Source organism: Dipteris shenzhenensis, chromosome 24 (genome assembly GCF_047967505.1).
Source record: "Dipteris shenzhenensis isolate YYH24624 ecotype China chromosome 24, Dip_SZ_1.0, whole genome shotgun sequence".
In the NCBI taxonomy this organism is placed as follows: Eukaryota; Viridiplantae; Streptophyta; class Polypodiopsida; order Gleicheniales; family Dipteridaceae; genus Dipteris; species Dipteris shenzhenensis.
In genome coordinates, this window is record NC_141619.1 from 43,226,772 (window position 1) to 43,244,004 (window position 17,233).

Consider the following 17,233-nt stretch of genomic DNA (forward strand, 5'->3'; position numbering starts at 1 on the left):
TTGCTGCAGAAATATTCAGATGCTCATTTAAGGATATAAGAAATCTTTTACCTTTGTAAGACTAAAGTATCCAATCATACAAATGTAGATTTTTTGTTGCTCTAAAGTCCAAAAATCTACACAGAAAATAAAAGAGAAAACGAATGAGAAGAAAAAGAGGTAACAAAAACAGAAGGAAGACATACTTAGCAAGCAAAGCAACACTGAAGTCTTCATCAGTGCCCAAGCATAAGCAGCTATACTTGGTTTCAAAGACCTGTGGAGTCTGCTAATTGCGACCTGGGACATAGATTGCAAATATGAACATGCCACTCTGGCAGGGATAAGAGAAGTGGTAACCACTTGGCATACTTGCCAATGTCAGCACTCGAGTAGAGTTCACTATAATTTTCACCACCCAAGACAAACAAGTTCTTAACCCTGTAGCTCTTACATGACATTGTGGTAGGCTGCACAATCGTGAGTTTTCCAGCAAGTACTAAAATCGAAAGAAAAAATATATTGCATGCATCCATGTCCTAATTTAGAACAAAAGTGTATCGGATAAAGAGCTCAGCTCAAGGATCCTCAGACATCCCACCGACATAAAGATTACTGTTACCAAGAGAATGGCTTCTTCCGATTCTTTATAAACTCAGCTTAAGATGGCACCAAACTCAGAAGGCTGAAATACTAACTCAAATCCGTCCATGCACATTAAACATGCCATGAACTTACATATCCAAGGAATTGCCTTGCCATTGCAAGTCCATAGATTTCAAGCTGTCGAAATTCCTACCTGATCAGGAACAATGTTAGTGGGTTAGTATGACCTTAAGCTTTTACATGGGAGTGACTTGGAAGGCTTGCTAGATGCCCTGGCGAATCATCTTTGAATTTCAAGATGAATGATTGCAATCTACCAATCAAAGAAACTCGGACCAGCCCTTTGTAAGAGCTCCTGGCCAGCATCCTTTCCCATGGCTAGCATGTCATCGTAGTTGTACAACCCCTTCCGATGAGTTTCCATAACTGCATGTTCAGGTAACTGATATCAGAACCTCTCTCCCTCTCTCTCTCTCTCTCTCTCTCTCTCTCTCTCTCTCAATTTCTGCAGGAAGACAAAGTAAATTGCATCTGAATGTGTGGACACTAAATGAAATAAAGCAAATCCAATCAATTTCAATCCAATTAAGGATTTCAAATCAGTACTGAGGGACAAACCTCTGGTTCCATCAGGTGATGCAATTAGACCTCGAAAGATGCAGTAGCCATCTTTGTCCGCATAAGCATAGCCGGCAATCGGTGTTCTGCAAGATCCATCCAATGTTTCCAAAAAAGACCTTTCACAAGTTATTGCCAACCTAGTTTCCTCGTGATTGAGTGATGCAAGGTATCTCTCCTGTCACCATAAGCAAGAAAAACCATTACAAAAATACGATGATAGGATGCCAGAATGGAAATATTAAATTATTCTCTACAACATGAAAGTTGTTGAAATGATGCTACCTAAAATTTGACCATAACAGAAGGCATGAACTGCAGCATAGGCCTGAGCTATAATGGCATCGAAGACTATGTAAAAATATCTAGAGGAATTGAAAATAATAGTGCTGCGTCTGTACGGACATTAAGGTGTAAACCAATACTTGACACTTAAAAAGACAAGTCTTCTATCCCAAGTCTAGGGTCCGAGGCCATCCAACTGGCAGCAAATGGCGTCAGTGCCTTTCGCACCATTGCCTTACTTGCTCAATCTCAAAGGGTGTAGCGTACTACAGCATCCACCACAAGATACAATCATGAGTAATTCATTTTATGTTTATTTCTTTGAGTGTTTAGGGAGACACACATAGGCTCCCGAAAAGCCTCGTCTTGCATGTTTTTCCATTTGTCTCTTAGATGATTTTGATCCTTTAAAAGACATTTAGGAAATCTCATAGACGAGATCGCGGTGCTCAGCTAGATTCCACTCAGAGTGTTATGTTTATATTGTACTTGCCTTGGGTGCAGATGCCTGCTCAAAGGCTCCACCCATTCAGCTCACTGTATCTGGTTTTTTCAGTCTTATAGACCCTTGGGTCTTTCGAACACTTTCATAAACTCTCTTTGTGTGGAGGGACTCATCCTAAATGTTTTATATCAGAAACAATCATTTTGGTCCTTTGAGAGACATGCACCCGTGACAAAGAGGTGACAATGGAGAGAGACCCTGGGAAAGGGTTTTGCTTGCTGGGCCAAGCCCTAACCAAAATATGCAGCAGAAAATGTTATGACCTCAAGATTTCACAATGATCCGGATCCTACTCAATGTTGCACACAAGCATGAATTAAACCCACACAGATCTGGAAATAACCAGCGAGATGCAACCAAAGCATGTATAAATACGCCCAAGAACAGGACGAAAATCTGGCTACACCGCGTGGACAGCAAGGAGCTGCTCTGCTTGTGTCAAAAAGTCCTCCAGATGCAGCCATATCTACTGCCACCTCATCCTTCTGTGTCAATTTACCAATCTATGCAGATGACATCCTGATATCTAACTCAGGGAGGAACTACAGCGCCACATGGATGCCTAGCCAAATGCTATCCCTTCAAGCGTGAAGTCCCTCCCACCACGACTCAGGGATGGCTAGGTCGATCTCTCTCATCCGCTGCCCGGCCCCTCGCGAATGCACTAGGGCGCTAAGCCTCACCTCTAACTCCATGGGTAATCTACTCTATCTGCCAAAAGACCCGGCCAGGCCGATGTCCCACTGTGCCCAACCAATGCGCATCCGCTGTCCAAGCATATGCCCCTCCTGATCTCGGATCTTTGGGTGCCACATCAGGGGCTGACGCTCAAACTCCTCTCTGCATCTGGGCGGAGCACGAATGAGACCCCCTACTAGTCTTTGCCAGACCTTGTGAAGGCTCCGCATCAGCCCTTCCCTGTAAGGGAAGCCTCTAAGAAGATCCACCTATGTGAGGGCTGCCACTGTCCTCCGATGCGTGGGGTGTTCCTGAGAAGCCCTCTCTGTAAGAGGAGCTTCCAAGGCTCTACACCTGGAGAGAGGCCGCGAACAACCAACTTACCCAAGAGGGCTCTGCTCTGCATCTCCAGATCTATGATACCCAAGCCTCCCAGTGCCTATGGCATGATCACCCTCTGCCAAGCGACCCGGGCTCTAGTATTCCGCATGCCGTCCGATCCTGCCGAAAGGAAGTTCCGAACTAGCCGTCGCAGCTGCCCAATGCGTCCTCTGTGAAAGCACCAGTAGGAGGCGATATACCAGGCCGTGGCGAGGTAGACCCAGTTTGCCAATAAGGCACGCCTTGCTAGGGAGAGCTTGGCCGAGCTCCAGTAGAGAAGCTTGCGCTGAACACTTTTGAGGACCAGGGCAAACTGCTGCTCTCCTGTAATATCAATACCAACCTGGCAACCGAGGTATCTCGCTATCTGGTCCTGCGGTATCCATTTGAAGCCAAAATCACTCCCCCACTCACGGATCTCCTGTGTCTCCTCATGGCCCGTGAAGAAACCTATAGACTTTGTCAAGTTAATCCGCACACTCGAGGCCTAGCCGTAGATAGCCAATGCTTCCCTAACTCTCTCCAAACTCACTGTGGTGCCCTCAACATACAAGGCCGTGTCATCTACAAACTCAGAGTCAAGCAGTTCCTCCTCCAGTCAGATTGGGAGCCTCAACCCTGTGAGGCCCGCCACCCGTGATCTCAAGTAGTAACCCAAGGCCTCCGCCACAAACAAGAATAGGAAGGGAGCAAGTGGGCAGCCCTGGTGGACCAAGCACGAGAGAGGAAAGGCCTCGCCCGTGTGTCCTCCAGTAAGCATCTAGCTAGAGCTCCCTGCATAGAGCGATGAAACTCCTCTGACCCATCTGTCTGAGAAACCCAATCTCTACATAATGCCCTCTAGGAGGGACCACTCCACCTTGTCATAGGCCTTCTCAAATCCAAGAGAAGGACGACCGGCCGCTGTGACTCGTCCCTGGACCAATCCACTGCCTCCCCAAAAAGTGAAGATGTTGTCGAGGAGGCTGCGCTCCTGGACAAACCCCGTTTGTGTGCCGTGGATGATGTCGGTAAGATGGGGCTGTAACCATAAGCTCAAGACCTTGGCGAGGATATTGTAAGCGGTATCTAACAAAGTGATCCGTCTCCACTGCCAGATGTCTCACCTATCTCCCCCTTTCGGGATCAAACAAATCCACCCCTTGCTCAAGGATTGAGAGAGGGAGCCCGTGTCGAAAATCTCTTGGCATGCTAGACAGAACGGGTGGAGATAATCTCCCAGAAGTTCCGAAAGAAGGCCGAAGTCAAGCCATCTTTGCCAGGACACTTTTGGGTCGGGAGACCCTTGAGGGCTTCCCCGAGCTCCTTATCCGTGAAAGGCTCCTCTAGCCTGCTGCATAAATCCTGTGAGACTAGTGCCAGAACGTGATCCCAAACTACCTCTCGGGCCACAATGCCAGCTGCAGTCATCCTCTCTGTCTAAAAAAGCTAGCTATAAAATCCTATGGTCAAGTCTAGTATCTCCTGCGGGTCAGTGCGCATGATGCCCTACGGATCCCGGAGACGCTGCAGTTGTGTGTCTGCCGATCAAGGCCCAGTGATCTGGAAGAACTTCTTCGTCATCTTGTCCCCTTGATGTACTCACCGGGCCCTCGAAGAGTGATAAGAGAACTCAGCCCACCAAATCTCCGTGTCCTAAAGCTCAAGGCGAGCGCTCTCAAGCCTGTCTCTAAGCCACTGAGAACCTAGATTCCTGCTCCCTGAGCCACTCTATGGAGGTGAGGTCCCTCCTCAAAGCCTGCTCACGATCCTAAAGCATCCTCCTCAACGTAAGGGCGTTAGCCTGTAGCTCCTCACTGCTTCTCTGGATCGCATCGGCCACCCACGAAGCCCAGCCCTCGCCCGGTGTCATCTCTGACTGCTCCCAAATCCCCGCCATGACCTACTAGATCTCCTCGTTCTGCAAGAGGTCCTCTGGGATGGGGACCCTGGCGGTGACCTCGACGGGGCTGCTTTAGGTGAAGTACTACAGGAGAGTGGTCTGCCATCGAGGTACCTGCCAAAATCCCGATAGAGCCTCCTCTATGCAGTGCCCAATCCCCAATGTAGAAACGGTCTAGTCTCTCAAGCAGTCAAAGAGAATAGGAGGCTGCCAGGTGTCCTGCTGAAATCTGGCTCTCGCCACGGGTCCCTGCCACTAATCATGAAAATGAACTGCTACCAGGTGCTACACTGTGCGGTTGGCATCTCAGAGAATGAGACGCCGCCCTGCTTGTCTTCCCCAAACTCTAGGTTGAAGTCTCCTTCAACAATCCAGGAGTCTACATCCAAAAGACTCTCTGTCAGCCTCCTCCAAAAGGCCGGGCGATGCTGTCTGCACGCTGGGGCATACACTTTCATGATCCCGGTCCTGGACTCTCCCGTCCTAACTCCCATCCAGACTACCCGTCCTGGGATAAGCTCGCCTTGATGGTAGACCTCTAATGCCAAAGTCTGTGAAATCGAGATGCAGACCCCTCCACTCCGTCCTACTACAGGGGACCACTCCTCCGAACCTCTCCCTGGGAGAAGGTGGTGACGTCGTCTGATGTCTGCTGCTGAGAACATATGCTCCTGAACCAAAAGGATGTCCACTGTCCGCCCTATCACGGCCCTTTGCAACTCCTGCCGGAGTATCAAGTACTGCGACTGACTACGAGCACGGTCATGGCGCCCGTGCACGTTCCAACTCACTATGGTCCAACTCATGAGGACGAGGGTGCAAAGAACAAGGCTCTCCTATGAGTGGGTGCCTGTTCCAGAAAGACTCACTTTAGCAACTTTGTCGGGGGTTTTGAGGGCGAATAGTCTGTGTCTGTGCGACGACGTACTAGAGTGGATACCAGCTCAATGCTGATCTTCCGTGCCCACTTCATCATGAAGGAGACTTCCACCCCAAACCGCTCCGCACACTTCTGGAGGGGCCAGTAGTATGCATGATCCACTGTGGCCTCAGGCGGCAATCTGATAACTCCTGCCGCCAAACCACACATCGTCTCCTCTCGCGTGAAGCTCTGCTGAAAATTCACCTCCGCCCCATGGGCATACCAAAGATCCAATCCCCGTGCTCCCATACACTCATCCATCATGTGTGCTATCTAATCTCCCATAATAGAATCAAAACACCTCTGGGGTTCACTTCTCCAACCCTGAGGAGGCAGACTGGAAACTCCAAAGGGGTGTGTCTAAGAGCCCACTCCGTGATCAAACCCCCCTTCCATCGCTGCAGGATCATAAGCGTTACCTCCAGTGATAAAGGATAGAAGTTCCGCGGCAATGGAGGCCCACGCTAGAGGTGGGGGCGGATGACCTACAGGGCGAGCCCCGTCCCTCTAGCTCCCTCCCTAGATGGGCATGATGCTGCGGTGAGGGAGCAAAAGGGGACGTCGTCTTACCCTTGCTTGCTGGCAGAGGTGTCGAAGCTTGGGAGGGAGGAGAGGCTGAGGAACATGCTGCGGAGGTGGAAGGGTGGGCAGCGGGGGCGGGAAGAGGTGGGGGGGCGGAGGGAAGGGGACGGGTGGTGAAAGTGATCACAACAAAGGGGGGCGGGGGAGGGGGGGAGGAGAGAACCTAGGGGGAGGGGAGGGGAAAGGGGGGAGGGATCTGAAGGGGGAGGGGGAAGGGGGGGGGGGGGGGGGGGGGGGGGGGGAAGGGGGCGATCCCAGGCTCCCTCTGCTGATCAGGCTCACCGGGGCTATCGATCCGCTCCTCCTCAACCGTTGTATGACTATCGTCCGCCATCGCCACATCAGGAACTCTTGGGGTTCACTGCGGGTACAAGGGTGGATGCGGACGTTGAAACTCTGCCACATGAGGAACATCTGGTTGGGCGGTGGCCCCTTCCGCTGAGGGAGGTGGATCCCCCTGCAAGGGCTCCTGCTGCAATCCTCCTCAAGTGCCTTGCGGACAACCTTGTCTCTCTCTGCGTTTGGCCCTCTGCCTGCGGCGCTTGCGAGCTTGCTTGCTTGGTTTCTTTTTCTTTTGACCTAGGTCCAGTCCCCTTCTGAAGGGGTCATCCAGAGGGTCTGAGACTCTTGTTGCTCCTCTCTGAGAGGACGAACTCTGGTCTGTTGGCTCTGCCTGCTCTGCGGGGGAGGGAGGGGAGGCGCTCGGGGGTGGCCACGGGGGCAATCCTTGGCGAGGTGACCCATCTGTCTACACCGAAGACACTGGCCTAGTAGCCCAAAAATCTCCACACGCTGGAGAAGTGTGCCACCTTCGAGGGTCTCAAGGAGGATCAACTCTGGGAGGGACTCGAGACTCTCAACCACCACTCTGATCCTCGGGACTCCATCATCTGCTTCAATTGAGGCGGCCAACTCTGGCGGGGACTCGAACACGGTGCCAAATGCCCAACCAATGGAGGGGAGGATAGCTCAATGCTCCTTGGGGAGCCTTGGGAAGCGGAGCGTAATCGAAAAACGAGAAACATGGTGTGTCATGTCCATGTCCTCCACTGTAAACCCATGATCCTGGGGACTCCAGCATCTGCTACAATTGAGGCGGCCGACTCTGGCGGGGACTCGAGCACAGTGCCAAAAGCCCGACCAATGGAGGGGAGGATAGCTCAATGCTCCTTAGGGAGCCTTGGGAAGCGGAGCGTAATCGAAAAACGAGAAACATGGTGTGTCATGTCCATGTCCCCCATGATACCAAGGAAAGAGGTAAACTAGATGCGGACTAAGGAGGATGAGGCTCTACTCCACGAGTGTCAAGGCAATGTTGAGGGAGCTCAGCTAGATGAGGAAAACGCCTCTTCAATAGATGGTCACCTCCTATATGTGGTCGCTCTCTAATGTCAAGCTCGCCTGGATCCACTCTAGCACTTGTCTCCATGTGTAGGCGTGAGGCCCACAATTCTACCCACAAGCGCCCTATCCTGGAGGGACTGAACTGCTTGCTGTACATGTTGCTTGTCAGCTGGGGAAAGAAGAACCTTAACGGCTGTGGGAGTCGAGGGTGCTGCCATAGAGCTCCTCTGGCCAGACCAAGGGTCACCACCAAGATTTTCTTTCACCTTAACAAGCACAAATGCTCCCGCTGTAGGCAGGAAGAAGATGAGAAAAAATGGGGGAGAGGAAGAAGGGCGTCCGAGAGGGAGGCGGAGGCGAGGCTAGGAGAAGAGGCGGAAGAAAGAGATGGAGAGGGCGGGAGAGAAGGTAGAAGGGAGAAGGGGAAGGAGAGAGGAAGGAGAGGAGAAGGAGAGGAGGGAGTGAGTGGAAGGAAGGTGGGGGAAGGAGCGCCTGCAGGGGGAGGAAGAGGGGCGGAGAAGAGCGCGGGAGAAGCAGGGGAAGCGGAGGAGAAAGGTGGAGGGGGGAGGCGGAATGGCACGCTGGTGGGGGAGGCAGGAGGTCGGGGGGAGGTGCGAGGCAGACAAAGTTGCCGCTTGATACGTACATATAGTGGTTTAGGGTACTACAATCCAAAGCTTCACATATGGACCCTATGTACCCTTTGTGGATTCTTCATATAAGGTTTGGCAAAAGAACACGAGTTACATGTGAACGACAAACGTAGTAAAAAACTCAAGGAACCGATTAGATATGCAAAGATCTACGATGACAACATGGCTAAGGGAAGTTCTTCATAAAAAACTCTGCCTACTACGGGTGCCAAGCAAAAGAACCTAGGTAGAAGAAGTGTTTCCATCCTACGAAGGCTACGTAGACTCAAGCCCTGACAAATGACTTTGACAATCAGCTTAGACATTCAACTTATCCAAGCATTCTTTCCCCCAAAATTACATCCACTCTATCTAGATCCATTAACAGAAATCTAGATCTTTGGAGTAATTGTGTATGGTGAGGGGAATCTGCGTTGCACCTCGATCTCAAACCTCCTTCCCCTCTGCCATGTCCAACTCGTAGGCATGGTCACTGCCTGCTTGGTACCCCTAACTTCTGCACAAGTTTAGCGTTCAAGAAATTGTGAGAACTTCCACAACTAGGATGTGCAGAGTTCTACCCATGAATGACTCGCATATGCAAACAATGTAGTTGAGGTTTGAACACTTTCATATTAAAGTTACAATCTTTCTTGCAAAGACTGCGACCTAAGAATATGGTATAGCGGAAGAGATAGTGTTATCTTTGACCTCGGTCAAAGTGGCATTCTTTGTCTTACCCTTCGTCTTGGACACTGCATTCACTGCTCCTTTTGCTTGCACAGGAAGCAACGACCTTCCTTCACGTATTGAAGGGTTTGTTCGGCTTTCTGATTTGCTTTGAAGGGTTTGTTCGACTTTCTGAATTTGCTTTGCAATCACCTTAACCGGAGTCTGTGAAGGAAAGGAGTGTATCCTATGTATTACAAGATGCTTTTGATGTCCCACGCTGCACCCTTGTAAACTCTCTGGAAGTTATTAATTGATGGCAAATTCTGAGTATGAAGTATGTCCGTGTGTATTGTAAATAATGTTAATGCATCTTCTAAGTTAGATGATGGGAAGCATGAGCACTGGTAGAACTTAAAACGAAATTTGCTGATGCATTTCCATCTGAGCTGTCACTTATCATCAAATAGAGTTAGTTCTTGGAGCTCAACCTGTAAGCATGGAGCCTACAAGACGGGCCGAATGGAAGAAGATGAGGTATCTTGAAAATTGTCAGAATACATTCGCATGGGACAGATAAAGAAAAGTAAATCTCCCTAGATTCCAAATGTTATTCAAGCACCAGAAGGATGGAAGTTGGAGGATGTATGTGACCTATAAGAAGTTGAACAAACTTACAATCAAGAGCAAATATCCCCTTCCTAGGGCGGATGACATGACAGATAGATTGCAAGGAGCTGCCTATTTTACAAAGATTGGCCTTCGTACTAGTTATCACCAAATATGCATAGTTGAGAAAGATGTCTGTAAAAAGGGATTCTGAACTACTTATGGCCACTATGAGTTCTTAGTACTCCCTTTTGAACAACTCTTGTGACCTTTCAACAATGATGAATGATATCTTTCATGAACATCTAGGGAAATTTGTGTTGTATTCATGGACAATATCATGGAATACAACCATTCTCTCGATGAGCATGTTGAGCATCTCACATTGTGCTAGCAACCTAAGGCGCAAGAAGCCATATGCAAAGGAGTCTAATATTGAGTTCTTTTGTAAAGAATTCTTGTTTCTTGGAAATAAGATTTTCTAGAGAGGGCATAAACATTGATCATGAAATTGTTCAAAAGGTATTAGATTGGCATGTTTCTTACACAATAAGGAAACCAGTGCATTCCTAAGATTCAGTGTCTTCCATGAGAAGTCAGCCAGGGTTATTCATAGCTGCCCATTCATTTGACAAGGCCCGTGGCATTCGGTTCAATAGTCTTATCTCCTAGAATGATAAGCTTGACCAGGCTTTTCAAACTCTCAAGTACAAAGTGAAAGAAGTCAATATATTGGCTTTACCAGACCCTGGCCAATCATTCATGGACGAGGTTGATGCCACTAATTTTGCGGTACGCGTAGCTTGTTCGAGCAGGACCGACCTGTATCTTTTGAGAGTAAAAAGCTAGATGATCCTTAGGTTATTCAAGCACCAGAAGGATGGAAGTTGGAGGATGTATGTGACCTATAAGAAGTTGAACAAACTTACAATCAAGAGCAAATATCCCCTTCCTAGAGCGGATGACATGACAGATAGATTGCAAGGAGCTGCCTATTTTACAAAGATTGGCCTTCGTACTAGTTATCACCAAATATGCATAGTTGAGAAAGATGTCTGTAAAAAGGGATTCTGAACTACTTATGGCCACTATGAGTTCTTAGTACTCCCTTTTGAACTACTCTTGTGACCTTTCAACAATGATGAATGATATCTTTCATGAACATCTAGGGAAATTTGTGTTGTATTCATGGACAATATCATGGAATACAACCATTCTCTCGATGAGCATGTTGAGCATCTCACATTGTGCTAGCAACCTAAGGCGCAAGAAGCCATATGCAAAGGAGTCTAATATTGAGTTCTTTTGTAAAGAATTCTTGTTTCTTGGAAATAAGATTTTCTAGAGAGGGCATAAACATTGATCATGAAATTGTTCAAAAGGTATTAGATTGGCATGTTTCTTACACAATAAGGAAACCAGTGCATTCCTAAGATTCAGTGTCTTCCATGAGAAGTCAGCCAGGGTTATTCATAGCTGCCCATTCATTTGACAAGGCCCGTGGCATTCGGTTCAATAGTCTTATCTCCTAGAATAATAAGCTTGACCAGGCTTTAAACTCTCAAGTACAAAGTGAAAGAAGGCTTTACCAGACCCTGGCCAATCATTCATGGACGAGGTTGATGCCACTAATTTTGTGGTACGCGTAGCTTGTTCGAGCAGGACCGACCTGTAGCTTTTGAGAGTAAAAAGCTAGATGATCCTCAGGTTCGGTGGCCAACTAAGGAAAAGAAGGCAGTTATTTTTTACAAAATGAAAACTTGGAGACATTAACTATATGGAGCCAAGTTTGTTTTATTGACAGACATGAATCTATCAAATACATATGTGATAGGCCTAAGTTGAGGGAAAGGAAGGCACAGCAGGCTGAATCGAAGCAAGATTTTGATATGAAGATTAGATATCGGAAGGGTAGTGTGTTGAAAATTGCTGATGCTTTGGTGAGCTAAACTCTCAATTGTACCAAGATAGGAGCTGACCTTTATGATTCCCAGAGAGGGCTATGTAGGACCGACGGTCATTTCAATTGGTATTGGCAGCAAGTCCAGACAAGGAGCTCCTCGCAAATAGACCAAGACTCAAGGATTATACCATCTGTTCAGGTGGGGGCTGGTCGGTTCTAAATTCTGAATGGTTTGTTGTTTCAAAATGGAAAGGATTGCATTCCTATTGACGCAGAGGTTAGAAGGAAGATCTTATATGAATGTCACGACGCTCCAACTACAGGTCATGTGGGAATACAGCAAATCTATGACTTGGTAACACGAATGTTTTATTAGCCTAAGATGAAGGCTGAGATTACTGACTGTCATAACGTGCCAGCAATACCTTCATAAGACTAGAATGTATCCAATCTTACAAATTAAAATTCTATGTAGAACAAGTTAAAAAAACAAAGGAAAGAAGGAAGTTTGTAAGCAACTTTAGACAAATTATGAGTAAACGAGAAAAATTAAAAAACAATAACTTAGTAAGCAAAGCTACACTTATATTCTCATCAGTACCCAAGCATAAGCTGCCATGTGTGTTTCAAAAGATTCTGGAATCTCTTAGGTATGTCAAAACAATAAGGCGAAACACCTTAAGGCTAGAGGGATGTTCAATCCTCTAGACATCCATGCAAGTAAATGGGAGAGTATTTCCATGGACTTCATTGTGGGATTACCACGATCCCAACGAGGGCATGATAATATTTGGGTAGTGGTGAATAGATTGACAATGATGGCAAGATTTTTACCTAGAAAGACAACCGTGCAGGCTAATGAGCACATGTGCCCGTGTGTGGCTGGGAGATGAGTCGCCTGTTAATTATCCTCGTGTTTTGTGAATTGTAGTTTAGGACTGTGTTTAAGAGAGGGATGCAGCATTAAACATCCAATAAATGTAACATATGCAACCATACATAATGAAACTAACTAGATTGTGGACCTTGCCCACCCCAAACAGCCCATCTGATGCCCACAACCTTCTAGAGAAGCACTCAAGAATGCAACTCAAGAAGATATACATGAGCCTCATTCAAGCCAATCATGACTGGCTTGAAGTCATTTCGCTTGAAGTCATTTCACTAGATGAGGGCTTCAAGCCTTTTCAAGCCAATAACATGGCCATAGTCATGCAAGGGTACTTCCATGAATCGGACCGCTGAGCACGCTACCCATCGGTACTTGACAGCTAGACACCACTCAAACTACTAGTACTAAACCATTACAAGAGTATTAGGCCACATAGGCATTGAGCTCTACAACTTGGACAACAGATCTGTAACTTCTGTTTATGGTCTCCTGGCTGATTATTCCCAAATCAGATTTAGAATCTGATACCAAGCAAGCAGGGTATCTACGGTCTTGTAGCACAGATTGTTGTCGCAGTGTACATGACAGCACTAGAGCAGGCTATATGTCACTTTATGATTTAATATAGATCAGATCAAGGGTCTCATTACGGAATCCTACAGTTCTTTGTATTGTTTTGGGAACAATTCACTATTGGGATTCTCCAGCCATTGTATTATCACCTTCTCTTGAACTCTTCAAAAATGGAAGGAACTCTTAAAGCAAACTCATTTACTGTTTCGCCAAATACTATTCATTTCCAAATCTGTAAATATCATTTGTCATGCAAATAGTTTGAAGGAAGTATCCAATCCTATGAAATTAAGGGCAACTACAAATGTGGAAGGAAAATAAACAGTAACTGACTGTGCGTGCGTGTGTGTGTGTGTGTGTGTGTGTGTGTGTGTGTGTGTGTGTGTGTGTGTGAGAGAGAGAGAGAGAGAGAACACCATATTGGTGTCCCTGTGAAAGCCAACCAAATTCAGGGGTTGTCATAACAAAAAAATATAATCACAAAATCAGAAGACAAAACCAAATTTTAGGCACAGCATCAATTATTTTTTCATCCTAGCCATGCATAGACTGCATCTTGGTTTTGAAAGAACAGAAAGGTAAGATAAGTACTTGCGGGAACCAACAGCAATGTCACTGAAGAATCCAAAAGAGAAAACAAACCAGACAAACGCAAATCGTAGTCACAGCATCAAATTATTCTTTCATCAGTAACCAAGCATAGACTGCATCTTGGTTTTGAAAGAACGGAAAGGTAAGATAATTACTTGCGAAATATATGGGAACCAACAGCAATATCACTGAAGAAAACACAAACCAGACGATACTTCAATTCTATACCTACAAACTATATCTCGGAGCAGAAACTAACTCAAATCAATTCACATCGATAATTTTAAGCACTACGTACAATCTTCTCATCGCCAGCTCTGCAAGCAATTCCTATGGCTCCCTGGGCAATTGCCGGCAGCATCTCATCGGTTGAGAGTGTTGCAGTTATGTGCTCTGTCATGTTTAGCCTCTTGAGGCCTGCCAAAGCCAGTAAAGTCGCTTGGACACTCCCCTCACTGAGCTTTCTGATTCTGGTCTGTACATTCCCTCGGAAGTTCACAACCTGAATTGGTAAAACAGCAAAATTAAAACCACTATGGCAACCGAGTGGTCTTTATACCTCCATAATAACACTGAATATGCATAGGAGTACGATTGAAAATGACTACAAATTACGATAATGTGTCTACACACACATGGACAAGTCATTAACCTCCATTGGCCTTATAAGACACCCACTACATTGGAGTAAAAAATCAATAATTCCTCTTATGGAAAAAGAGGGCACACCTCCATACATTCTGTTGATCAGTATCATTGTTTATCAATTTTGATTTCAGCTAGTTCCACCAGATCTTATTTGTGTATATTATTTAGGCTATAAATTTTCTCAAATGATATGTTTGTGTGCTTAAATAGAGATATCAGTCGAGGACTTAAGACTGCCTTAGTAAAGATGCGCTTCTAATCAAGCACCTACGGAGAGTTTAGTCCAAGGATTAGCAACGGAGCAAGCACAAATGACCAACCTTTAAAGAGGGATATCGGTACAGCAATTGTGACTGCCTTCGTAAAGATGCACTTCCGACAACGCTCCCTGCTGGAAGCTCAGCCAAAGAACCAGCAGTGGGACAAATGAATGAATCTCGAACGTCCTCCCTTGGTAAGTTGCAGGGCAGGATCATTCCCTCCGGAAGATATGTGGGAACATCTTTCATAGAATGAACTGCTATATCAATGTTTCCATCCAAAAGAGCATCATCAATCTCTTTAGTGAACAGTCCTTTACCACCAATATCAGCAAGCGGCTGATTCAAAATCTTGTCGCCCGTCGTTTTGATGATGACGATTTCAAGGGCACCCTCCTCCCCAAGCTCTGGATGAGAAGTTTTTAGCTTATCTCGGGTCTCATAAGCCTGAGCAAGTGCTAGAGGACTAGATACAGCATATTGAAAGGAAGTCCAGAATTAGATGTGGCTTCGAAAATCTTCTTCTTAAAAAGGAACAAACTTGCGAAAGTTAACTGCAGACTTTTGCAACAACAACAAAAACACAACCTGCCGCGTTTTATAACCGAAAAAAGCGGCAAGCGAAGATCGTGAAAAATGTAGCTGTAATAGCATCTTTGGGATACAGTTTCTGTATATGCTAGCGTTTCACAGAGCTTAATAAGATGGTCCATAAAACTCAAGATACCATCTAGTAAATGAGCATCGAACAATCGTCATCAAACATCTGTGGAATTCTTCAAGACGTACGGCTAGCAGAAAAGAACGGAAACGCAAGCCTTCCTTCCGGATTATGTTTGATTTGTTTTCCTACACCAGGGATTTCGCAATCTTCTGCAACGGAAATAAATTAGTACGAGCAAAAGTAGCTAGCTATGCGAGTTTCACTGCCGCCTGCAACTTACTGAAGATGCAGGGGGAGGCACATTGGCTTGTCTATCCATTTCGAAAAGAAGCCAGAGACCAAAACAACGCGCAGGGCGGGCGCATTTCTCACGTGCAACCGATTGAAGCAACTTGCAAGAAGGGAAAAAGGGAGCACCTGCCGCGAGTACCGATACGAACGACGGCGACACCGGTGCGAGGGGGGGATTCAACGGAGGAGCGGACGAGGAAGGGGCACCAACGAGAGGGAGGGGGGGGGGAAGGCTCGAAGGGAAGGGAAGAGGAAGGCAATTTGAGGAAGAGGGAGGAGGAAGAAGAGGATAAGGAAAAGAAATCGGGAGAAGCAGAAGAAGACGCCATAGCCAGAGCTTGAGCTCTGAGCTTGGAGCTCCTCTTTGAGCTTACTACTGCTGCTCCTGTTGTATAATAGATGAAGACGAAGATCCTGGTTTATCACCTTATCGAATTTAAAGGTGGTTTTCCCATGCCTTTTCAGCGGTTTTCAAAACCGCTCCTGGTTTTTTTTTACCCCCCTTGGATAAAATGAGAATCTCCCCCCCCCCCCCACCAATCCTTGCTCTCTTCCCGGTTTAATCCATCTTTAGCCTTTGGAATAATTTCATCACCTATCTTGGAAATGTCACGTCTCGCGGAAGCTCGCACATGCCGTTCGTCGCCCAGGCTTGATGTCACAGTTCACGATCGGGTCACAATGGGTGATGCCTTTACTGGGCAACACATGGAAACTTCCGTCAACAACTTGGCCATATTTGACAGCGGCAACCCTCATCAGCATTTGGGAGGGACAGGTGTTCCAGCATCATGTCCAATTGGGGTTCAGAGTCCCAGTCATCACGACCCTGGTTAAAACATACCTTAGGGACTTTGGTAGGATTCTCTGTAAGGAAGACCCCATAGTGGGTGGAGCTGTGTTGGAAGTGGAAAGCTCGCTCTTGATAGGGTAGCTTTATTGCTCGCAATGTAGGCCTAAGGGCTCTTGCCCGTCCCTAGGCCAATTTTTGTTTTTGCTCTTCTTCCACACTCTTAATATAATCGGCATTTATTTTTTATTTTTTTTTTAAAGAAATCCTCACTCTCTTCCCCCTCATCACCATCCTCTCCACCAAATTTTGCCCTGCCGGGGCATCTCACATCATCACTCCCTTGCGCGCCTCCCATCATTCACATCCCCGCTCTAGAATTGTTCGAGTTGAGATGTACCTTAGGGCCTCCACAGACGGCCCCATGTGTGCCCATGGTGTGGGCATGAATTGGTAGTCTTCCATGAGCATGGGGTTTACACACCGCCCAAGCCAACATCTTTCAAAAGTTTGGTATTCGATGCATTATTGATGGGAGACAATTGTAGTTGAATATGATTGGTGGAATGAGTGGGTGCCCATGTTTTCTTTTTTACAAAAAACATAATAATATTATTTTAAAAAAACATCACATAAGGGAAGAGATAGTCAGCATCCAGAAAGAAGACAAAAGCTAATAATCATAGGGATTGACCCTTATTATCGCCTAGATGTTTTTCTTACTTAAAAGCCTCAGGACTTGTTACTACCTTAGCAATTTCCTCGAAAAGAGATTTAGTTCTAAATTTTCCCTGATAGGTAGTAAAGAAGTGTGGATGCCCAGGTTTGGGCAACCGACATTTGGCTACCCATGAAACTGCTTATTATGGTGGGTGCCAATCAACTGCCACCTCACCTTTTGAAGTCCATCCAACTTTGGCTATGTGTAT

General features: G+C 46.6%; 1 protein-coding gene across 1 annotated transcript; it reads right to left on the bottom strand.

Moving 5' to 3' along the window:
- Nucleotides 1-252: 252 nt before the first annotated feature.
- HEMC (hydroxymethylbilane synthase) lies at nt 253-15,907 on the bottom strand. Its single transcript, XM_087395431.1, has 5 exons — nt 15,641-15,907; nt 14,620-15,025; nt 13,950-14,153; nt 1,204-1,381; nt 253-1,011 (listed from the first exon to the last, which is right to left on the bottom strand). The coding sequence occupies exons 1-5, from the start codon at nt 15,841-15,843 to the stop codon at nt 899-901; spliced, it is 1,104 nt and encodes a 367-aa protein (XP_087251557.1). The 5' UTR covers nt 15,844-15,907; the 3' UTR covers nt 253-898.
- Between the last annotated feature and the right edge of the window lie 1,326 nt (nt 15,908-17,233).

What these genes read in the sequence shown, in the direction of transcription:
- HEMC (XM_087395431.1), bottom strand. Translation starts at nt 15,843, where the DNA reads ATGGCGTCTTCTTCTGCTTCTCCCGATTTCTTTTCCTTATCCTCTTCT. An exon ending in CGTATCGGTACTCGCGGCAG is followed by an intron (nt 15,026 to 15,640) that starts GTGCTCCCTTTT and finishes TGCTGTATCTAG; the next exon opens with TCCTCTAGCACTTGCTCAGG. An exon ending in GAGCTGGCGATGAGAAGATT is followed by an intron (nt 1,382 to 13,949) that starts GTACGTAGTGCT and finishes TTATGGTGACAG; the next exon opens with GAGAGATACCTTGCATCACT.